The following is a 25,135-nucleotide window of genomic DNA, read 5'->3' as shown; positions in this document are numbered from 1 at the left end:
GTATTTTTTCTTCTCTGTTTTTCTAGGAGATATACTGATCAATGATATATACAAAAGGAATCATTTTTTTGTGTTTGCGGCATAGAAATATGTGGATGAGAAACCTATATAAAAATTAAGTTTATAATTTGTCTCCATCACAGATGAAGACTTATGCTATTTTATAACATAAATTTAATGAAACTAGAATTATGATGGACTACAAATTTTTCACCACTTTCCCCAACACCTTAAATGCCAGTAGGAAAAAAGTATACTATCTGAAATAAAGCTGCTCTCATCATCTACTTTTACTTTTCTTGCCAAAATCCATAGAAAATACTCATGCTCTCAGTAACTGAGAGTTGGGTTTAAACGGAAGCCATTTATGTTTTTAAAACACAAGAAGTGTTCATTGGTTTATTATAAAGGATACAACTTCCGCACAGTCAAATAGAAGAGACACACTGAGCAAGGTATGGATGTAGGGGGAGTGCGGAGCTTCCACGCCCTCTCCAAGTATGCCATCCTCCCAGCACTCTGATGTGCTCATGAGAAGCTCATCTTAGAAGCTCCTTAAGTCACTTTTGATTTACATACTAAAGTTCAGATTGTCTTTCAAAGGGCAGGAATTCCTTTACCACTTCAGTTACAGTATAAATGAACAATGTATTTTGTTTTTCAGGAAAAGACTACAGTGATTTTCAGAAACTCATATGGAAATGTCTTCAGCTATTTCTAGGTTATTTATGTCATTATAGTAAAAATACCTTAATGCAGAATGAACATACAAATAAATACTCTTTGGATACCCTAAAAGCTTTCTCAGCTGGGTTCAGGGAGAGAATTAACCCTAATGTCCTAAAGTACCCAGTGTATGTAGTGAACTGTCTGCTTTTGTATGCAGCTAGAATGAAACTACCTATTACCATACTTCAGGCAACTGAGGAAATAGTTAAATAGTTACAAGAACAATTTCTTTGGTGCACTCTCAGGCCATCTTTATCTTGCTACACTAAAGAAATATTATAAAGAATATCTATCTTGTGATATTCTAATGTGATTTAAAAATGGTGACAGCTGGAATGACTTCTAGTGATTGACTAAATATGGCTGCTTTTAAACTCAAAAAAGAATGAATAAGGAACTCGATTTTACCAATTCAAAAACACCAAAAAAACTCAACAACAGCTAAACCCATGGCTCGTGGGGGAAAACTGCAAACATCCTGTCCTCACTACCCCTGCTAAATGCAACAACTTCCTAAAACTCTTAAATTTGCTTTCTCAAATGGTACACAAGTAGAAATTTGACTTTATAAACACTGGCACTGGAAAAAACAACTTTGGATTTATTAATTGTGTATTATATTACTGCTGTGCAAGCCTCCTGAAGCTCCGTGACTCTGCTCGATTTAAACAATTTTTGAATTACTGAATTCTACAAATTTAGAATTGAATATCCTTCCCTGCCTCAATCTCCACTTTCTCTGGAGAAGCCATGGTTCTGACATCTTAAGTGGAAGTATTTAATTCTGTCTCTGTCTCTCTCACACATGTATTAAAAACTGATCTATGCATCTATATAGCTTTAGCACTCTTCCTGCCTACTTAACTCCCCATTTCCAATTGGAAAATCTATTTGCAGTTTGACAAGCTTTTTTCTACCGTCCTTCATGATAACCTGTCTCTAATTCTACAAGCTTGTATTATGCTACTATTCCCTTCTCTTTCTTTGTTTCTGCCACAATGCCTTCTCATTCTTGGGTCTTTTCACATGTTGTTCCCTTTCCCTGGAATAATCTTTCCCCTCCTGCTTATCTTAATTATCTCTAGTCAGCTTTTAGAATTCAGCTCAATTATTGATCCTACAGGGAAATTCTCTTACCATCTTTCTAGAAAAAGCTCTCATAGTGCCCTACGCTTTTCCTAAAGGGCATTTATTAGTTTGCAAAGATACATTTAAAGTTTTCCCACCTCCATGCAAATAAGTTTTTAAGGATGGGGACCATGTCTTTTTTGTTTACTATTACATTTTCAGCACCTGAATCATAGTAAGGATGTCAAAACATATCTGTAGACTGAATAAATGATAGCTTTCTGGTATCAAAATTTAGTCTTCAAACAAACCCCAGATCCTTCAGCTGATGCAATTCCGATTGTTAAACTGGACAGGTCTACGCTGATGTTGGAAGGATAAGGACCAAAACAACCATGTCTTCTATAACAACAAAAGTCCTACTAATGATTCAATTCAGAATGTTGGGTTGGGAAAAAGGATTTATGGTCTCCTTCCCTTCTTCTTTTGTGTCCTTCCTCTGCAGAAAACTACTCAAAAGTAGACAAGATTGCTAAAAACTATCCATTTCCTAATTTTATATTTTTACGAGGGGTATTCATACCACAGAGATATGGAGATCCTTTTCAGAAAGAAGGGAGGAGGAGTTAGGAAAAGAGAAAGCTGGGGCGGAAAGGACAGCAGTGGCTTTAAGATCAAATGAAAACTTCATATAATAAGTCGTTAAGGTTCTCAGCCAACCGACCTCTCAACATCCAACTGTCTTGATCTTTTTGGCTCCTTTCAGTTTATCTATGAAAGATCACACTCTTTTTCAAGGAGGAGAAAAGCTGCAAAGTGTAGCACTAGATTCCTATGTTGTCAAAGAAGGAATCGGCTACAAAGGAGAAATTTATCTGACAGCCCTCCTCCATAAAATAGAATTACAGCTATCTAGCTGGTTCAGAACTTTTGTCCCTTATTTACCAATGATGCTTCTCTTAAGCTAGATGCAGACTTGGCACAAAGGGAGCATTTTTGGTAGATAAGCTTTCTGTCATCTTTTTGTTTTCCAAGAAACATCAGTTACTATCCTGAATGGTTAAAGATAGAACAGGTGCAGTATCAAGTGGGGAAATTCATCATTAATAGTTTTTAGTTATTAATCCATATGAAATTTAAAACATAAGATGAAGATTTAACATTTTTTCACTGAAGTACATTGACTTTTTTTTTAATTATGTAAATGTTTCAGTGTGGAAACTTTCAAGCATACACAAAATAGAAAGACTATTACAATGAATCTCTATACGCTTATCACCAGCTTCTATAATCATCAAACCCATAGCCACTCCTGTTCTATCTATAATCGTACCCACTTTTCTCTGCCAAGATTTATTTCTCTCTCTCTTACAATGAAGTACATGAATCTTAAGGATACAACCAACTTTTACATGTATACTGACATACCAGAGTCACAACCCAGATTTAGGTACCACAGGAGGCTCTCTCACATGCCCTTCTAATCAATATTCACCCACCTACAATGTAACCATTATTCTGATCCCATCCTTATAGGTAATTATGCCCATTCTTCACTTTCATATAATGAAATTAATAGACTATAAGCTTTTTTATGTCTGGCTTCTTTGTCCAACATTATGTCTGTGAGACTCACCCACCATGCTTATAGACATAGTTCATTATTTTCTTCTATTCCCATACATGAACATACCACAGTTTATTTATATCATCTCATGTTGATGGACATTTGAGTTATTTTCAGTGTTTTGATATGATTAAAACTTCTATGGATATTCTTATACACACGTTTTGATGAACACAAGCACTCATACCTGTTGGGTATGTAGCCAGTATTATTATTATTTGGCATAGTATGCATGTATGTCCAGCTTTAAAAGATACTGCCAAATGGTGGTTGTACCAATTTACACTCCCCAAAATAACATGAAACTACCAGTTGTTTTACAACTTTGTCAAGACTTGATATTGTCAGTTTTAAAATTTTAGCCATTCTGGTAGCTATGCAGTAGTACCTCATTATAGGTTTAATTATATTTCCCTGACAGATAATGAAGTTGAACATTTTTTCATATATTCTCTTTTATAAAGTGTCTATTTAATTCTTTTGCCCATTTTTGGAAATGGGGTGTCTGTTTTCTCCTGATTGTTAAACGTTTTTTCCTTATTAATTATTTCCTTATTAATTGGTGAAAGTTTTTATATTCTAGAAATGAATCCTTTTTTTTTTTTTTGGTTGTATGTATTATAAATTCTTCTACTTTTCACTCTCTCAATGATGTCTCTTTTGGATGACTTAAAAATCTTAATTTTAATGAAATCCAATTCACCTATCTTTTCATTATAATCAGTTCTCTTTGTGTTGTTTAAGAAATTCTTTCTTAAGGTCATGAAGATTTTCTCCTTAAGTTCCATCATTTAATATTTCACATTTAGGTCTACAAGACAGCTCAAATTAATTTAAATGTATGGTGTGATATAGGGGTCAAGGTTTATTTTTAAAATATGGACCCAGTTGATCTATTATTATTGTAGCATGATTTATTGTAAAGATCTAGCATTATTTGTCATAAAGATAATTCTTTCCCTATTGAACTTCCGTGGTGCCTTTGTTATAAATGAGGTGATTATGAAAAGTGGGTTTGTTCCTGGACTTTATTTTGTTCCATTGATCAGGTCGATTATTCTTATATAGATTACACACTATCTTAATTACTATACCTTTATATCAAGTCTTGATGTCTGGTAGTATGACTTTGCCCCTTTGTTTTTCAAAGACTTCTCATAGTCTAAAGCACAAAGCACAAGCTTCTTTGCATATGTAAGGGTCTCTTTTTCAGAGTTCAAGCTTTTATAAATAATCACAGTGTTTGATACTTGCAAAAGGAGGCATTCAATAACTATACACTGATATGAATTAGGTTGGAATGTGAGTTCTTATGAGAGCTCATAATAACAAGAAAAAAGTGAAACATTAATGTTACTACCCCATATCCTTACTACAAAACTGGAAAATATAGAGCTTTATCATAAAGAGTTAATGCCACTTTTTACAAAAGTCACGTGGAATGGGGAAAGGCAAGCAACATGTTGATGGTGATACCTGTGCTTGAAACTCCCTCAAACAGGTTATCATGTTCCTATTGCCAAACCATGTAAGCATTAGAGTAAAGAAGGGGGGAAGGAGAGAGAAAATAAAAGGGAATTTTCTCCCAGAGGAGATTTTTGTCCCTTGCTTTCTTCCTGTCATGGAATTTTTAGACTACCTATGAGGGGTTCTCAGAGCATACTGACGTACCATCCGCTATACAGCTAGTTTTAAGACTTATATTTTCGAGAGGCTATTATGGAGGGAAAAGAGAGGACGGCAGTCCGTGAAGTTATCTAATCTATAGTTTTGCTAGCACTGCTTAAATTGCTTTGGCAGGAATATCAGTGCATTTCATGGTTGGAAAAGAACTTTTTTGTGTGTGAATAGTGAAAGCAATCATTTTCAAGTATGCTTGCCAAGCTCTACAATAAAGAAAAGACTGGCTAACACTCTGCATTATGATTTAGTGCTATCTGATGAGAAGGCAAAAAAAAAAAAAAAGACCTTAAAAATGTTCTACTAGGTCTCTGTAAATATTCTCTATATTTTGATTTTCACAAGTACACATTTAATTCTAACTAGTTTTGAAAACACCTTTAATTTGGCTTTTTTTTGAGCCTCGAGAGCAATCTTTCTTAAATCCTCAGTCTGTTTCTGTAACTGTTCATTTTCCTGCTGAAGTTTCAGCCTTTGTTCACTGACAAATCCACAGTTCTCTCTCTCAGACTCCAATACATTTTGAAGTTTCTGAATCATTTCTTGGCAACGTGATATCTCTTCCGAGGAACTGAATAAAAAAAAACAAAACAAAAGGAAAACAAAACAAAATTTCATTAAGTTTAACTTAATGAAATGCAATAGAAGTCAAGAAGTCTGTCTATATGTTATACTGTAGACCTGTTTTCTTTGTTCTGAGCCATTTCTCCTCACTATAGACTTAAACTATGTGGTTTCACAATGTTACGTTACACCAGGCAAGTACGTTCAATTTAAGCAATCTTAACTAAGAATAGATAAGCTGAACTGTTATCACTCACCTAGAAAGTCAATGTGAAACCTCTTTCAAATTTTTACTAACACTGAGAATCACTGTGTAAAGAGGACTTCAAGGGGACAAACTAAAGCTAATGGTGAGGAAGGTGGAGTAGGTAATAGTCAAAACTCCTTTCATTATCAATCAACTCTGTAGGAAGACATTAGCTGACTACAATAAATTATGAATTATAATAAGACACAATTCATATTTTCCTGTTACATGTCTTAGAAACGGTTTTTATAAACTTCTAGTTGTATAAACTTCTTGTTTTATCACAGGTTAAATAGGTTATATTTCTTGAACTTTCTCAACAATGGATTATTGAGTGACACAACCTCCAGACATGGATCTTGTTTCAATATACTGCTAATTTTTATTCCTATCTTTTAAATTTCCATCTTTTCAATCCCAGATAATGAAATACTGTGAACATTCCCTGGTCAATAGGTGTCACAGGGAATATAGAAGGTCCTTTACCCCCATAATACTTGCAGCCCCTTCTTTCCTATCTCAACCTTGGCTTATTCCTAATGAAATGATGGATCTAGGCAATGATCCTCAAAAAATGCTCAAGTGAGAGAGATGCTGAGATCAAAAACAATGACACATTATGTGCTTCCAAACAGGAGTCCAAAATATTACCATTTATAAAGCGTTCTTACAAAAAAAAGTGAAAGCTGAATCAGATCAAGCCTCTTGATTTAGTTATTAGTTTTTAGGAACTGCATGGGGCAGGAAATAAGGTAAATGACACCACATATATGCATATAGGTAGAGGAAACTCTACAATACTAACAATCCAGTTTTCCAACAAATTATTTATAAGAAAAAAATAGAGAAAGGAAGAGATTCTTAGAGGAAAAAATATATATATCCATCCCCATATGTACACATACACACACACACACCACCTTTCCTTTATCCATTCTTCTGTCAACAGACACTTAGGTTGTTTCCATATCTTGGTTATTGTCAATAATACTGACTGCAATGAACATGGGAGTGCGGATATCTCTTTGAAACAATGATTTTGTTGCCTTTGGATCTATACCCAGAAATAGGATTGTTGGCTTATATGGTAGTTCTATTTTTAATGTTTTGAGGCACCTCCATACTGTTTTCCATAGTGGCTGTACTAATTTACATTTTCACCAACAGCGTAGAAGGGTTCTCCCTTCTCCACATTCTTGCCAACACTTGTTATCTTTTGTCTTTTTGACAAAGGCCATCCTAACAGGTGTGAGGTAATACCTCACTGTGGGTTTGATTTGCATTTCCCTGATAATAAGTGATGATGAGTACCTTTTGATATATCTATTGGCTGTCTAAGTCTTCTTCTGGGAAAAATCTGTTCAGGTCTTTTGCCTAATTTATGTGTTTTTTTCTTTTTTTTTTTTTTGCTCTTAAGTTTCTTACATATTTTGGATATTAACTCCATATCAGATGTATTATTGGCAAACATTTTTCCTATGTCATAGGTTGTCTCTTCACTCTGTTGACTATTTTCTTTGCTATGCAGAAAGTTCTTAGTTTGATGTAATTCCACTGGTCTATTTTTGCTTTTGTTACCTGTACTTGTGGGGTCATATTCAAAAAAACCACTGCCAAGACCAACGTCAAGAAGCTTTTTCCCTATGTTTTCTTCTGGTAATTTTATAGCTTCAGAACATACATTTAAGCCTTTAATCCATTATAACCTTATTTTTGTACATGGTGTGACATAAGGGTCCAATTTTTCTTCTTCATGTGGATATCCAGTTTTCCCAGTACCATTTATTGAACAGACTATCCTTTCTCCATGTGTGTTCTTGGCACCCCTGTCAAAGATCTATTGACTACAAATGTGTGTATTTATTTCTGCACTCTCTACTCTGTGCCATAATCTATACATCTGTTTTATGCCAGTATTGTACTGTTTTGATTACTAAAGCTTTGTAATATATTTTGAAATTAGGAAGTGTGATGCATCCAGTTTTTTGTTCTTGCTCCAGACTGCTTTGGCTATTCAGAGTCTTTTTAGGTTCATTATGAATTTTAGGACTTTTTTCTATTTCTGTGAAAACACCATTGAAAATCTGATAGGGATTTTATTGAATCTATAGATGGCTTTGTGTAGTATGGACATTTTAACGTTATTGCTTCGTTCAATTTATAAACACATCTTTATATTTATTTGTAACTTTGTCAACTTACTTCCTCAATGTTTTTTAGATTTCAGTGTACAGGTTTTTCACTTCCTTGGTTATAAATTCATTCTAAGCATTTTATTCTTTTTGGTGGTACTGTAAATGGAATTGTTAATTTCTTTTTCATATAGTTTGTTGTTAGTAAATTCATGTATTTGTTCTAATGGCTTTGTGGTTGAGTCTCCAGTTTTCAATATATGGGATCATGTCATCTGTAAACAAAGACAATTTTACTTCTCTTCCAATTTAGATACATTTTGTATTTTCTTCTTGTCTAATTTCTCTAAGACATACGGTACTATATTGAATGGAAGTGGCAAGAGTGGGCACTCCTGTCTTTTTCATGATCTTTAAAAAAAACCTTTCAGCTTTTTACCACTGGGTATGACATTAGTTGTGGGCTTGTTATATAGGGCCTTTACTATGTTGAGGAACATTTCTTCTACATCTAATTTGTTGAGAGTTTTTATTAGGAATTATATTTTGTGAAATGCTTTTTCTGTATCTATTGAAATGATCATACGAATTTTATCCCTTATTCTTTAATGTGGTGTTGTATCACATTTATTGATCTGTGTATGTCAAAAGCATCCTTGCATCCTACGTTTTAATCCTACTATGATCCTTTTAATACACTCTTGAATTTTTCTTTTTAGGATTTTTGCATTTATGTTCATCAGGGATATTAGCCTGTAATTTTATTTTCTTATAGTATCTTTGTCTTGCTTTGGTATCAGAGTAATGTTGGCTTCGTAAAATGAGTTTGGAAATGTTCTCTCTTTTTCAATTTTATGAAAGAGTTTAAGAAGGACTGGCAGCATTAAATCTTCTTTAAATGTTTGGTGGAATTCATCAGTGAAGCCATCTGGTTCTGAATATTTCAAAAATCCAAGGAGGTTTTTGATTACTGATTCAGTCTCCTTAAGAGTAACTGTTCTGTTCAGATTTTCTATTTCTCGTATGGTTGTATGTTTCTAGTAATTTATCCATTTCTTCATGGTTGTCCTACTTGTTGGCATATCATTGTTCATAGTAGTCTCCTATGGTCCTTTATATTTGTGTGGTATCAGTGGTAATGTGTCCTCTGTTATTTCTGATTTTTATTTATTGAATTTTCTCTTTTTTTCTTAGTCTAGTTACAGGGTTGTCAATTTTATCTTTTTAAAACACCGAGTCTTAGTTTGGTTGATCTTTTCTATTTTTTAAAAAAATTCTCTATTTCTGCTCTAATCTTTGTCATTTCCTTCCTTCTCCTAACTTTGGGCTTAGTTTTTTCTTCTTTTTCTAGGTCCTTAAGGTGTAAAGTTGGGTTGTTTATTTGAGATCTTTCTTTTCTTAATGTAGGGCATTTATCACTGTAAACTTTCCTTTAAGAACTGGTTTTGCTGCATCCCATAAGTTTGGTATATTTTGTTTCTATTTTTGTTTGTCTCAAGATATTTATTGATTTCCTGTTTGATTTCTTCTTTGACCCACTGGTGTGATATTTAATTTCCACCTATTTGTTAATATTTCAATTTTTCTCCTGTTACTGCATTTCAGTTTCATACCATTGTGATTGGAAAAGATACTTGATATAATTTCAGTCTTCTTAAATTTGCTAAGACTTACATTGTGGCCTATCATATGATCTATTCTGGAGAATGTTCTGTGCATGCTTGAGAAGAATGTGTACTGTGTTGCTGTTGTATAGAATGTTGTTAGGTCTATTTGTTCTTTAGCATTGCTCAAATGTGCTGTTTTCTTATCGATTTTCTGTCTGGATGATCTACCTATTGTTGAAAGTGAGGTATTAAAGTTCCTTAGTATCATTGTTTGCTCTCTATTTCTCCCTTCAGTTGTTAATATTTGCTTTATTATACTTAGGTGCGCGATGTTGAGTGCATATAGTGTTATGATTGCTATTTTCTCTTGACAAATTAACCCTTTTATCATTATAAAATGACCATCTTTGGTCTTGTGACAGTTTTTTACTTAAAGTCTACTTTGTCTGATATAAGACACCCTGCTATCTTTTGGGTACCCATTTGCATGGACTATCTTTTGCCATCCTGTAACTGTTAGTCTATGTGTTTCCTTATATTTAAAATCAGTCCCTGGTAGGCAGTGTATAGCTGGAACTTGATTTTTAATCCATTGAGCCTCTCTATGTATTTTGATTGGAGAATTTAATCCACTTACATTAAAAGTCATTATTAATAGGTAAGGACATAACTATTGCCATATTGTTAATTGTTTTCTGTTTTGTAGTTCCTTGGTTCCTTTATTACTATTTTGTTGTCTTCTTGTTGATTTTTGTACTATGCTTTCATTCTCTTATCATTTGTGTACCTATTACACATTTTTTCTTTGTGATTGGCATGAGGCTTACATGAAACATCTTAGAGTTAGTCTCTTTTAACGTGGTAACAACTTAACTTCAATCACATAACAATCTCTACAGTTTTACTTCTCTGCTCTCTCACATTTTATGTTACTGATGTATAATTTACATCTTTTTATACTGTATATCCATTGACACATTATTGTACCTACTGTTATTCAAAAAATTTATCTTTTAACTTCTATACCAGAGTTAAAAGTGATTATGTACCACCATTACAGTGGTAGAGTATTCTGAATTTGACTATATACTTATCTTTACGACTAAAGGTTTATACTTTGTTTTTACGTTGCTAATTAGTGTCCTTTCATTTCAACTTGAAAAACTCCCTTTATTATTTCTTGTACAGTAAGTCTAGTGTGATGAACTTCCTTTTTTTTTTTATAAATTTATTTATTTATGCTGTGTTGGGTCTTTGTTTCTGTGCGAGGGCTTTCTCTAGTTGCGGCGAGCGGAAGCCACTCTTCATCGCGGTGCATGGGCCTCTTACTATCGCGGCCTCTCTTGCCACGGAGCACAGGCTCCAGACGCGCAGGCTCAGTAGCTGTGGCTCACGGGCTCAGTTGCTCCGCGGCATGTGGGATCTTCCCATACCAGGGCTCGAACCTGTGTCCCCTGCATTGGCAGGCAGACTCTCAACCACTGCGCCACCAGGGAAGCCCTGAACTTCCTTTTGATCTCTTTTTTTCTGGGAAAGTTTTTATCTCTACTTTGTTTCTGATGGAGAGCTTTGCTGAGTATAGTATTCTTGGTTCCTAGTTTTTTCTTTCAGCACTTTGAATATATTATGCCACTCTCTCTTGGCCTGCAAGATTTCTTCTGAGAAATCCATTGATAGTTTTATGCAGGGGTTGAGGGAGTCCCTTGTATGTGATGAGTCCCTTTTCTCTTCCTGTTTTCAAATTCTTTTTTCTTTGACTTTTGATTATAATGTGTCAAATGAAGCTCTTGATGTTCACTCTATTTGTTGTTCTTTGGTCATCATGGATCTGGATATTCATTACTCTCCCCAGATCTGGGAAGTTTTCTGTTATTATTTCTTTAAATAAACTTTCTACCCCTTTCTCATTCTTTGCTCCTTCCAGGATTTTCATAATGTGGATACTGATTCACTTCAAGATGTCCCATAAATCATGTAGGTTATCTTCACTCTTTTTTCATTCTTTTTTCTTTTCTTCTCACTGCATGATTTCAAATGACCAGTCTTTGAGTTTGCCGATTTTTCTTCTGCATGACCAAGTCTGCTGATAAAGCTCTCTGTTGAATTTTTCAGTTCAATCACTGTATTCTTCAGCTCTAGGATTTCTGATTGGTTCTTTTATGGTTTCAATTTCTTTGTTAAACGTCTCATTTTGTTAATGTATTGTTCTCCTGATTTCATGTAGTTGACCATCTGTGTTCATTAAGCTCCTTAAGACAATTATTTTTAATTTTTTGTCTAGAAGTTCATAGATCTCCATTTGTTTTGCATTGATTACTAGAGCCTTATTAGTTTTCTTTGGTGGTGTCATGTTTGCTTGATTCTTTGTTGCTATCTGTGCATGTGAAGGAGCAGACTCCTCTTCCAGTCTTTAGACTGGTTTTGGCAGCTAAAGACCTTCTCCTGTCTTGTCTCAGAACTGATGGGACTGCCTCTGGGATCACAGCTAAGCGGGACTGAAACCATGTCATGTGGTTGTTGCCAGGTCCATGGTTGGCAGACCTGTAACCAGGGGTGCAGTCAGGTGTTGTGTCTGTTAGGATTCTAAGGTGCTCCTGTCATGTTCACTGGGCTGGCCTATGGGCAGGCAGAACTGCTTCTGGACTGTGGTAGGGTGGGACTAGAGCTGGGTCACAGACTGTTTCAGGGATCATAGTCAGGTCTGAGGCCTGTAATGGGGGCATCTACAAGAGTGGCTTCTGCTGGGTCCCTTGGGTGAATCCCTGGCCATGTAAGACTGCCTCAAACTGTGGTAGAACAGGGCTGGATCCATGTCTTGTGGCTTTTGTTGGGTGTGCAGTCTGGTCCGTCACTGGCAGACTTGTTACCAGGGGAACAGTCAGGTGTGGCTTCCAATGGGTCCATTAGTGCTCCCGTGAGGTTACTGGGCTGGTTCCTGGATGGGCAGCATTATGTTCAGGCTGCAGGAGAGTGGAACTGGAGGTGGGTAATGGGAATGCTTTGGTGGCCACAGCCAGGTCTGAGGTTGGCAGGCCTATTACTGAGAGTACCTATAAGGGTTCCTTGGGAAGAGGCTAGGTGCGGGACTGGGCAAGGAGGGCTGGAGCCAAATCCACAGGAAGATGGGGCTGCTTTGGGTTCATAGATGGGACCACAGTTGGAGGGCCTGCCACTGGTGTGCAGGCCTGCCTCCTCATTTTTGGGCTCCACTAAGGCTTTGCAACCTCCTACCTGGATTCCAGTGCTCCCACAAAGGCATTTTTGTCTATGGATGCCTGCCAAATATTTGTTTCTGTGGAGAGACATGGGCTGGGGACCTCCTATTCTGCCATACTGCTGATATCATTCCTCTTTTAAAATAACTATTAAACATATTCTGTCACAGAGATCAAAACTTCATTCAACTTAAGTAAGTTTTACTATAATAAGTAATACTCTGGGGGGAAAAGGTAGAGAAATATTCAGAATGGATAGGCCAGATTATAAATTTATCATTTTAATAGACAATGTAATAAATACAAATGATGGATTATTGCTGAATATTCAATACCTCTAAACTGAGTATAAAAGCAATAATTATAAGCAAGCTACTGTAATAGCTGCATAGTTAGTATGAAAAAAATGATCTTATGAACATCCTATTTAACTGCCAGAAACAAGAAACTTAAAATAAAATGGTACAGTACTGTATCTTTTCTTCCTGAAGAAATTAGTTTTCAAAAATAATCTTGAAAAAAAAATCTATTTGGTGCTAAAAAGTCTTTTTTCAACATAAGATATAATTATGAGTCCTATAAAAACTAAAAAATCTCAAAAATTGTATGAATTCTGAAAATCCAAAAGAATAACTTACTTCATTTCAAGTTGTTTGATTTTATTTTCTGCTGTCTTAAGTCTTAGCTGAAGATCATCTTTTGAACGTTCTGCAACCAGGCATCTTTGGTGCATTTCTTCTAGTTTTCTGTAATCATTTTCATTTATTCTGCCTTCAAGGTAAATCTGCAGAAGAGGCTTGTATGTATATTACTTTGCACAAGGAAATTATCTTAAGAAATTATACAGTTTAGAAACTGAAATAAATGATGAGAAATAAAAACTCATGATCATGTGTTCATCTGTCCCATTATAACATCAGAATATATCAATAATTAATTTTGGTTGTTTCACATTTACAAAATAAAATGCTGAAAACTGACATATAAAGTAATTGCTTATTTTTTGAAATTATTCAGGCTCATTATACCATTCAAATAGTTTTAATAAATGCTAGAAAGAAATATAAAATAGCTGAAATTAAAAAAATACTCTAAATGTTACCACTTGGAGACAACTGCTTTGATTCTTTGATGACCACTTTTAAGACAATTCTGTATTGCAATATTCAAAAGTACAGACACATACTGTGGTGCAATGAGTAGAACTATCTGAAAGTGATGAGTCCAGAATCTCTAGGTTAACCAGACAACGATCTAGCTGAAATGGGGGTTTCCCCTTCCCTAGCAGAAGTGGTTGTATTCAAGCTCTGCTTCCTGTGAGACTGGGCTTCCACCTATGACAGAGAGGCTGTAGCATCCCATGAACTGCAAGGTCTCCAGGTGCTAGGCAGTTCACATTTTCAGACACACCCTACACACAGGTACCCTCCAATCCAGAATGCTTGGCCAAGTAACCTGTGTTTTCTCCCACTGACAAGACTGCTTTGTCACTCCTGCTCTACAAAAAGACAGAGTATCAAAATGTCAATGTCCTGCTACTAAAATACAGACCTATACTGCAGGACCAGCAGTATTTTGACTATAGCATACTTGTCTGTGGAACAGTGGGAGAAGAGAAAGCTGTGACTTCTCTTTACCTGTTGCCTTTAGTCTTGTAGGTTTTACATTTCCCCAATAAAGCCTATTCCTTAACCTATGCCATGTGATATTAAAAAAATTCATCCCAAACCCTGATGGCAGGTCCAATCTAAATGGGACCTAGCCCTATTCCATAACAGAGGGAAACTCAGAAGGGATCAACCTTGTAGGAGTGGTGACCATGAATGGCCTACCCTGAACATAATATGTATATTTCTTTTTTTCTTCCCCCACAAATGGGATTATATACTATATTCTCCTTTGTAAATTACTCTTTTATTATCTGATGTTGTCATAATCTTTTATATCAATAATACAGATATAACATGTTTTTTATAACACACAGCTCTTCTTTGAAAATCAAACTCTGACTCTACCATTTACTATTTTTTTAACATTGGGTAAATTACTTAACCTCTCTATGAAAGTTCCTAATGCAGCACCTAAAACACAATTTGATTTGCTGAATCGAATTTAGCTCTTTTTCTCCCCAAGGTATTTTAAAAGAGTGGGATATTTACTGCTAAATAAAAAGAGTTATCTAAGTAAGAAGTAAATTTCAAACTATAGACTTCTTGCAATATTCGTTCTCAAATGTCACTGGGGTAAATATTCTTTCCTAACTGTGATTAAAACTCTGTGTTTTTAAAAAGGTAAAAATCATAGCACTTTATAATTTTTTTGGTTATATATACTTTTTATATTTATAGATGGCCTACACCCAATAAGAGTTGGCAGAAAATTTAAAAAGAAGACAAAATAAAATTTAATATTGGGATGAGGTCTAAGCAAGGAATACAGTTACTTTGTAAAATTTATACCTTTAAGTAAAAAGTTCAAATAATGTGGCCACTCTTGTTAAGAAATGTATACAGGCAATACCAGTACTTAAATGCAGATTCTGAAAATATTTCAAGCAAATAAAAGCACTCACCAGGAGAACACTTATAATATAGGGGTTGCTAGTAGATAGTATGATGAAAGCAGACAGTAATGCTGAATACTTGCAGTTGGGTTTTAGGTAGTTATTTTTTCCTTTTTCTCTTTACCTTTTCTAGTTCTTCTTCCACTGCTTTTTTCTCCCTAATGCCTCGTTCAATTTGGCCTTGTTTTTCAGCACACTCCTATAAATTCAAATCATGTGGTAAATAAATATATTTGTAAAACCTTAAGAAAAATGGGGAAAAACAGAAAGGAAGATGATATGTTCATAATAAGAATACCACACTTACCCTATTTGTATAGCAGGACCATATTGATTATTAGGAGAAAAAAACAAAAACGAAAAACTCAAATCTTTAAAGAACTACCTATCTCAGGATTTCAGAGATCACCTCTGGCATAGAACACCAAGAAGTTCTAAGTAAACATACTAGATGGAAAACAGAGGCTGAGGGATTCTGGGCAGAAAAAAATAAATGAGACCCCTTTCTCATATTACAGTTTTCCTTTTCATATACTCTTACCACATATTTTAAAAGGTAACATAGAACTAGACAGTGACACAACACCATAGGATAACCTATGGCCTAAAAGATGCATGGGTATAGAAATTCTAGAACAGTTAATTTTCTTTTGCAAAACTTATAAGCAGCCAGTAGACACAGTAAAAATGTTTCATTAACATGAACATAAAACATTTCTGACTCGAAAGGTTTTAATCAGTAAAAATCAAACAAGCATATCAATACTCAATAAATGTAAAATTTTGCAAATGAAACTAAAACTAAGAACAATCATTATAACGGCTGGCTCTTCACAGCTATTTGTTTTTCTCTATTTTTGAGAATGGGTGTGGTTATTTTCTACTATTATGCGCTGGATGAACCTGCTTTGCTGACAGTACAGTGCTAATATTCAATTATCTTTATCATAACTTTATTTTACAGAAATACTATATAACAACATGTTTTTCAAGTTCAAAATAAGCTTCTAAATTATGATCCCAAATTAATGAACTCTGATTATAATGAAGATCTTTAAACCTATGTTGTAAATAAGATTATTAATCTAAATTTATCTTTTATTAAGATACAACTGTTAGTGTATAAGATATATAACTTTATATTTTTTAACATCTTTATTGGAGTGTAACTGCTTTACAGTGGTGTGTTAGTTTCTGCTGTATAACAAGGTGAATCAGCTATACATATACATATATCCCCATATCCCCTCCCTCTTGCGTTTCCCTCCCACTCTCCCTATTCCACCCCTCTAGGTGAACACAGAGCACCAAGGTGATCTCCCTGTGCTATGCGGCTGCTTCCCACTAGCTATCTATTTTACGTTTGGTGGTGTATATATGTCCATGCCACTCTCTCACTTCATCCCAGCTTACCCTTTACCCTCCCCATGTCCTCAAGTCCATTCTCTAAGGCTGCATCTTTATTCCTGTCCTGACCCTAGGTTCTTCAGAACCATGTTTATTTTATTTTTTAGATTCCATATATATGAGTTAGCATATGGTATTAATTTTTCTCTTTCTGACATACTTCACTCTGTATGACAGTCTCTACATTCATTCACCTCACTACAAATAACTCAATTTTGTTTCTTTTTATGGCTGAGTAACATTCCATTGTATATATGTGCCACATCTTCATTATCCATTCATCTGTCAATGGACACTTAGGTTGCGTCCACGTCCTGGCTATTGTAAATAGTGCTGCAATGAATATTGTGCTACATGAACCTTTTTGAATTATGGTTTCCTCAGGGTAAGTGCACAGTAGTAGGATTGCTGGGTCATATGGTAGTTCTATTTGTACTTTTTTAAGGAACCTCCATACTGTTCTCCATAGTGGCTGTATCAATTTACATTCCCACCAACAGTGCAAGAGTGTTCCCCTTTCTCCACACCCTCTCCAGGGTTTATTGTTTCTAGATTTTTTGATGATGGCCATTCTGACTGGTCTGAGGTGACCCCTCATTGTAGTTTTGATTTACATTTCTCTAATGATGAGTGATGTTGAGCATCCTTTTATGTACTTGTTGGCAAGCTGTACATCTTCTTTGGAGAAATGTCTATTTAGGTCTTCTGCCCATTTTTGGATTGGGTTGTTTTTTGGTATTGAGGTGATGAACTGCTTGTATATTCTGGAGATTAATCATTCATCAGCTGCTTCATTGGCAAATATTTTCTCCCATTCTGAGGGTTGTCTTTTCGTCTTGTTTATGGTTTCCTTTGCTGTGCAAAAGCTTTGAAGTTTCATTAGGTCCCATTTGTTTATTTTTGCTTTTATTTCCATTCCTCTAGGAGGTCGGTCAAAAAGGATCTTGCTGTGATCTATGTCATAGAGTGTTCTGCCTATATTTTCCTCTAAGAGTTTTATAGTGTCTGTCCTAACATTTAGGTCTTTAATCCATTTTGAGTTTATTTTTGTGTATGGTGTTAGGGAGTGTTCTAATTTCATTCTTTTACATGTAGCTGTCCAGTTTTCCCAGCACCACTTATTGAAGAGGTTGTCTTCTCCACCGTATATTATCTTTATCAAAGATAAGGTGATCATATGTACGTGGGTTTATCTCTGGGCATTCTACCCTGTTCCATTGATCTATACTTCTGTTTTTGTGCCAGTACCATACTGTCTTCTTTACTGTAGCTTTGTACTATAGTCTGAAGTCAGGAAGCCTAAGACCTCCAGCTCTGTTTTCCTTTCTCAAGATTGCTTTGGCTATTCGGGGTCTTTTCTATTTCCATACACATTGTGAAACTTTTTGTTCTAGTTCTGTGAAAAATGCCATTGGTACTTGGACAGGGATTGCATTCAATCTGTAGATTGCTTGGGGTAGTAGAGTCATTTTCACAATGTTGATTCTTCCAGTCCAAGAACATGGTATATCGAGACTCTGGGAGGGCTCACGCCAAGGAGTACTTCCCAGAACTTCTGCTGCCAGTGTCCTTGTCCACACGGTGAGCCACAGCCATCCCTCGCCTCTGCCGAAGACCCTCCAACACTAGCAGATCTTTCGCAAGGACGTGAGCCTCTGTCAACATCTGGCACTGTTATCCCTACCCAGAACCATACCCAGAGGCCTCAGGATATGACCACAGTACATCTGGCAGGAGCAGCGGAAGGCTCCTTTCCCGACACCCAAGGTGGCTTGAATAGCATGCCACAGAGGTGTTTATCCAGTGAAGAACCTATAGTCAGAAAACATATCTTCAGTAGTCTGTGTTTGAAAACGTTAATATTCAAATGCAACAATATTGCATTGGTTTTCAATGTCTGGCTTTTTCTTGTAACCAATGAGTCATCAAGGCTTGCAGTCCTTGCAGAGAAGTACACTAAAGATTAAGAATACTAAAGTTGGATCATCACATCGCAGCGTTCTTCATCAAGATGCATCAGAAATATATCTACATATGTAACAACTCCTACAGAACACCTACTGAATGCTGGAAGAAGACCTCAGACCTCCAAAAAGGCAAGAAACTCCCCACGTACCTGGGTAGGGCAAAAGAAAAAAGAATAGGGCTTCCCTGGTGGCGCAGTGGTTGAGAGTCCGCCTGCCGATGCAGGGGATACGGGTTTGTGCCCCGGTCCGGGAAGATCCCACATGCCGTGGAGCGGCTGGGCCCGTGAGCCATGGCCGCTGAGCCTGCGCGTCCGGAGCCTGTGCTCCGCAACGGGAGAGGCCACAGCAGTGAGAGGCCTGCGTAACGCAAAAAAAAAAGAAAAACAAAACAAAAAAAGAAAAAAGAATAAACAGAAACAAAAGAACAGGGACGGGACCTGCACCAGTGGGAGGGACCTGCACCAGTGGGAGGGACCTGCACCAGTGGGAGGGACCTGCACCAGTGGGAGGGAGCTGCACCAGTGGGAGGGACCTGCACCAGTGGGACGGGACCTGCACCAGTGGGAGGGACCTGCACCAGTGGGAGGAAAGGTTTCCATACACTAGGAAGCCCCTTCCCGGGTGGAGACTGCAAGTGGCAGAGGGGGAAATCTTTGGAACGACGGAGGAGAGCACAGCAACAGGGGTGCGGAGGGCAAAGCGGGGAGATTCCTGCAGAGGATCGGTGCCGACCAGCACTCACCAGCCCGAGAGGCTTGTCTGCTCACCCACTGGGGCACGCGGGGCAGAGAGCTGAGGCTCGGGCTCTGGTCAGAGCAGAGGGAGAGGACTGGCGCCGTGAACACAGCCTGAAGGGGTTAGGGCACCACGGCTAGCCGGGAGGGAGTCCAGGGAAAAGTCTGGACCTGCCGAAGAGGCAAGAGACTTTTTCTTCCCTCTTTGTTTCCTGGTGCGCGAGGAGAGGGGATTAAGAGCGCTGCTTAAAGGAGCTCCAGAAACGGGCGCGAGCCGCGGCTACCAGCACGGACCCCAGAGAGGGGCATTAGATGCTAAGGCTTCTGCTGCCGCCACCAAAAACCCTGTGTGCAAGCACAGGTCACTCTCCACAACTCCCTTCCGGGGAGCCTGTGCAGCCCGCCACTGCCAGGGTCCCATGATCCAGGGACAACGGGAGAACACACGGTGCGCCTCAGGCTGGTGCAATGTCACGCTGGCCTCTGCCGCCGCAGGCTCGCCCCGCACTCTGTATCCCCCCCTCCCCCCAGCCTGAGTGAGCCAGGGCCCCCGAATCAACGGCTCCTTTAACCCTGTCCTGTCTGAGCGAAGAACTGATGCCCTCCGGCAACCTACACACAGAGGCAGGGCCAAATCCGACGCTGAACACCGGGAGCTGTGTGAACAAAGAAGAGAAAGGGAAATCTCTCCCAGCAGCCTCAGAAGCAGCGGATTAAATCTCCACAATCAACTTGATGTACCCTGCATCTGTGAAATACCTGAATAGACAACGAATCATCCCAAATTGAGGAGGTGGGCGTTGAGAGCAAGATTTATTATTTTTTCCTCTTTTCCTCTTTTTCTGGGTGTGTATGTGTATGCTTCTGTGTGAGATTTCGTCTGTATAGCTTTGCTTTCACCATTTGCCCTAGGGTTCTACCTGTCCATTTGTTTTTGCTCTTTTTAAAATTTTACCTTACTTTATTTTATTTTCTTTTATCTTCTTTCTTTATCTTCCTTCCTTCCTCCTCCCTCCCTCCCTCCCTCCCTTTCTTTCTTTCTTTCTACTTGTTCTCCCTTTTATTCTGAGCCGTGTGGATGAAAGGCTCTTCGTGCTGCAGCCAGGAGTCAGTGCTGTGCCTCTGAGGTGGGAGAGCCAATTTCAGGACACTTGTCCACAAGAGACCTCCCAGCTCCACAAAATATCCAACGGCAAAAATCTCGCACAGATCTCCATCTCAACACCAACACCCAGCTTCACTCAACGACCAGCAAGCTACAGTGCTGGACACCCTATGCCAAACAACTAGCAAGACAGGAACACAACCCCACCCATTAGCGGAGAGGCTGCCGAAAATCATAATAAGGCCACAGACACCCCAAAACACACCACCAGACGTGGACCTGCCCACCAGAAAGACAAGACCCAGCCTCATCCACCAGAACACAGGCACTAGTCCCCTCCACCAGCAAGCCTACACAACCCACTGAAACAACCTTAGCCACTGGGGACAGACATCAAAAAATACGGGAACTACGAACCTGCAGCCTGCAAAAAGGAGACCCCAAACACAGTAAGATAAGAAAATTGAGAAGACACAAAAGCACACAGCAGATGAAGGAGCAAGTTAAAACCCACCAGACCTAACAAATGAGGAAAAAGGCAGTCTACCTGAAAAAGAACTCAGAATAATGATAGTAAAGATGATCCAAAATCTTGGAAATAGAATAGACAAAATGCAAGAAACATTTAACAAGGACCAAGAAAAATAAAGAGGAAACAAGCAATGATGAACAACACAATAAATGAAATTAAACATACTCTAGAAGGGATCAATAGCAGAATAACTGAGGCAAAAGAACAGATAAGTGGAAGCTAAACTGGTGGAATTAACTACTGAAGAGCAGAATAAAGAAAAAAAAATGAAAAGAACTGAGGACAGTCTCAGAGACCTCTGGGACAACATTAAATGCACGAACATTCGAATTATAGGGGTTCCAGAAGAAGAAGAGAAAAAGAAAGGGACTGAGAAAATATTTGAAGAGATTACAGTTGAAAACTTCCCTAATATGGGAAAGGAAATAGTTAATCAAGTCCAAGAAGCACAGAGATTCCCATACAGGATAAATCCATGGAGAAACACGCCAAGACACATACTACTCAAACTATCAAAAATTAAATACAAAGAAAACATATTAAAGGCAGCAAGGGAAAAACAACAAATAACACACAAGGAAGGAAATCCCCATAAGGTTAACAGCTGATCTTTCAGCAGAAATTCTGCAAGCCAGAAGGGACTGGCAGGACATATTGAAAGTGATGAAGGAGAAAAACCTACAACCAAGATTACTCTACCCAGCAAGGATTTCATACAGATTTGATGGAGAAATTAAAACCTTTACAGACAAGCAGAAGCTGAGAGAGTTCAGCACCACCAAACCACCTTTACAACAAATGCTAAAGGATCTTGTCTAGGCAAGAAACACAAGAAAAGGAAAAGACCTATAATAACAAACCCAACACAATTTTTCTTAATTGTTTCTTCCCATTTTCTCATGGGAATAGGAAAATACATATTGATAATTACCTTAAATGTAAATGGATTAAATGCTCCCACCAAAAGACACAGACTGGCTGAATGGATACAAAAACAAGACCTATATATATGCTGTCTACAAGACACACACTTCAGACCTAGGGACACATACACACTGAAAGTGAGGGGATGGAAAAAGATATTCCATGAAAATGGAAACCAAAAGAAAGCTGGAGTAAAATTCTCATATCAGATAAAATAGACTTTAAAATAAAGACTATTACAAGAGACAAAGAAGGACACTACATAATGATCAAGGGATTGATCCAAGAAGAAGATATAACAATTGTAAATATTTATGCACCCAACATAGGAGCACCTCAATACATAAGGCAAATACTAACAGCCATAAAAGGGGAAATCGACAGTAACACATTCATAGTAGCAGACTTTAACACCTCACTTTCACCAATAGACAGATCATCCAAAATGAAAATAAATAGGGAAACACAAGCTTTAAATAATACATTAAACAACATGGACTTAATTGATATTTATAGGACATTCTGCCCCCAAACAAGAGAATGCACATTTTTCTCAAGTGCTCATAGAACCTTCTCCAGGATAGATCATATCATGGGTCACAAATGAAGCCTTGGTAAATTTAAGAAAACTGAAAGTGTATCAAGTATATTTTCTGACCACAATGCTATGAGACTAGATATCAATTACAGGAAAAGACCTGTAAAAAATACAAACACATGGAGGCAAAACAATACACTACTTAATAACAAAGTGATCACTGAGGAAATCAAAGAGGAAATCAAAACATACCTAGAAACAAATGACAATGGAGACACAACAACCCAAAACCTATGGGATGCAGCAAAAGCAGTTTTAAGAGGGAAGTTTATAGCAATACAATCCTACCTTAAGAAACAGGAAATATCTCGAACAAACAACCTAAACTTGCACCTAAAGCAATTAGAGAAAGAAGAACAAAAAAAACCCCAAAGTTAGAAGAAGGAAAGAAATCATAAAGATCAGATCAAAAATAAATGAAAAAGAAATGAAGGAAATGATACCAAAGATCAATAAAAGTAAAAGCTGGTTCTCTGAGAAGAAAAACAAAATTGATCAACAATTAGCCAGACTCATCAAGAAAAAAAGGGAGAAGACTCAAATCAATAGAATTAGAAATGTAAAAGGAGAAGTAACAACTGACACTGCAGAAATACAAAAGATCATGAGAGATTACTACAAGCAACTGTATACCAGTAAAATGGACAACCTGGAAGAAATGGACAAATCCTTAAAAATGCAAAATCTGCCAAGACCGAATCAGGAAGAAAGAGAAAATATGAACAGACCAATCACAAGCACTGAAATTGAAACTGTGATTAAAAATCATCCAACAAACAAAAGCCCAGGACCACACAGCTTCACAGGCGAATTCTATCAAACATTTAGAGAAGAGCTAACGCCTATCCTTATCAAACTGTTCCAAAATATAGCAGAGGGAGGAACACTCCCAAACTCATTCCACGAGGCCACCATCACCCTGATACCAAAACCAGACAAGGATGTCACCAAGAAAGAAAAGTACAGGCCAATATCACTGATGAACATAGATGCAAAAATCCTCAACAAAATACTAGCAAAAAGAATCCAACAGCACATTAAAAGGATCATACACCATGATCAAGTGGGGTTTATTCCAGGAATGCAAGGATTCTTCAATACATGCAAATCAATCAATGTGATACACCATATTAACAAACTGAAGAGAAAAACCATATGGTCATCTCAATAGATGCAGAGAAAGCTTTCGACAAAATTCAACACCCATTTATGATAAAAACCCTGCAGAAAGTAGGCATAGAGGGAACTTTCCTCAACACAATAAAGGCCATATATGACAAACCCAAAGCCAACATCGTCCTCAGTGGTGAAAAACTGAAAGCATTTCCACTAACATTAGGAACAAGACAAAGTTGCCCACTCTCACCACTCTTATAAAACATAGTTTTGGAAGTTTTCCACAGCCATCAGAGAAGAAAAGGAAATAAAAGGAATCCAAATCGGAAAAGAAGAAGTAAAGCTGTCACTGTTTGCAGATGACATGATACTATACATAGAGAATCCTAAAAATGGTACCAGAAAACTACTAGAGCTAATCAATGAATTTGGTAAAGTAGCAGGATACAAAATTAATGCACAGAAATCTCTTGCATTCCTATACACTAATGATGAAAAATCTGAAAGTGAAATCAAGAAAACACTCCCATTTACCACTGCAACAAAAAGAATAAATTATCTACGAATAAACCTACCTAAGGAGACAAAAGAGCTGTATGCAGAAAATTATAACACTGATGAAAGAAATTAAGGACGACACAAATAGATGGAGAGATATACCATGTTCCTGGATTGGAAGAATCAACACTGTGAAAATGACTCTACTACCCAAAGCAATCTACAGATTGAATGCAATCCCTATCAAACTACCAACGGCATTTCTCACAGAACTACAACAAAAAATTTCACAATTTGTATGGAAACACAAAAGACCGCGAATAGCCAAAACAATCTTGAAAACGAAAAACGGAGCTGGAGGAATCAGGCTCCCTGACTTCAGATTATACAACAAAGCTACAGTAATCAAGACAGTATGATACTGGCACAGAAACAGAAATATAGATCAATGGAACAGGATAGAAAGCCCAGAGATGAATCCACGCATATATGGTCACCTTATCCTTGATAAAGGAGGCAGGAATGTACAGTGGAGAAAGGACAGCCTCTTCAATAAGTGGTGCTGGGAAAACTGGACAGGTACATCTAGAAGTATGAGATTAGATCACTCCCTAACACCATACACAATAATAAGCTCAAAATGGATTAAAGACCTAAATGTAAGGCCAGACACTATCAAACTCTTAGAGGAAAACATAGGCAGAACGCTCTATGACATAAATCACAGCAAGATCCTTTTTGACCCACCTCCTAGAGAAATGGAAATAAAAATAAACGGGACCTAATGAAACTGCAAAGCTTTTACACAGCAAAGGAAACCAT

The 25,135-nt window shown here is 37.2% G+C and overlaps 1 protein-coding gene across 6 annotated transcripts in view; it reads right to left on the bottom strand.

Annotated features, from left to right (window-relative positions):
* The window catches only part of SCLT1 (sodium channel and clathrin linker 1), a 282,762-nt gene that overhangs the window by 85,276 nt on the left and 172,351 nt on the right, over positions 1–25,135 (bottom strand). For 5 of the 6 annotated variants that reach the window (XM_073804837.1, XM_073804838.1, XM_019927932.3 and 2 more), the window contains 3 exons: positions 15,557–15,631; positions 13,508–13,653; positions 5,483–5,675 (listed from right to left, as the gene is read on the bottom strand). In XM_073804837.1, the coding sequence (XP_073660938.1) occupies positions 5,483–5,675; positions 13,508–13,653; positions 15,557–15,631 (414 nt within the window). The remainder of the gene's footprint in view (positions 1–5,482; positions 5,676–13,507; positions 13,654–15,556; positions 15,632–25,135) is intronic. The other variant, XM_073804840.1, reaches the window with a different exon arrangement.

Source organism: Tursiops truncatus, chromosome 5 (genome assembly GCF_011762595.2).
Source record: "Tursiops truncatus isolate mTurTru1 chromosome 5, mTurTru1.mat.Y, whole genome shotgun sequence".
In the NCBI taxonomy this organism is placed as follows: Eukaryota; Metazoa; Chordata; class Mammalia; order Artiodactyla; family Delphinidae; genus Tursiops; species Tursiops truncatus.
The sequence above is the reverse complement of the archived record's forward strand: the minus strand, read 5'-3'. Positions and strand labels throughout refer to the sequence as shown.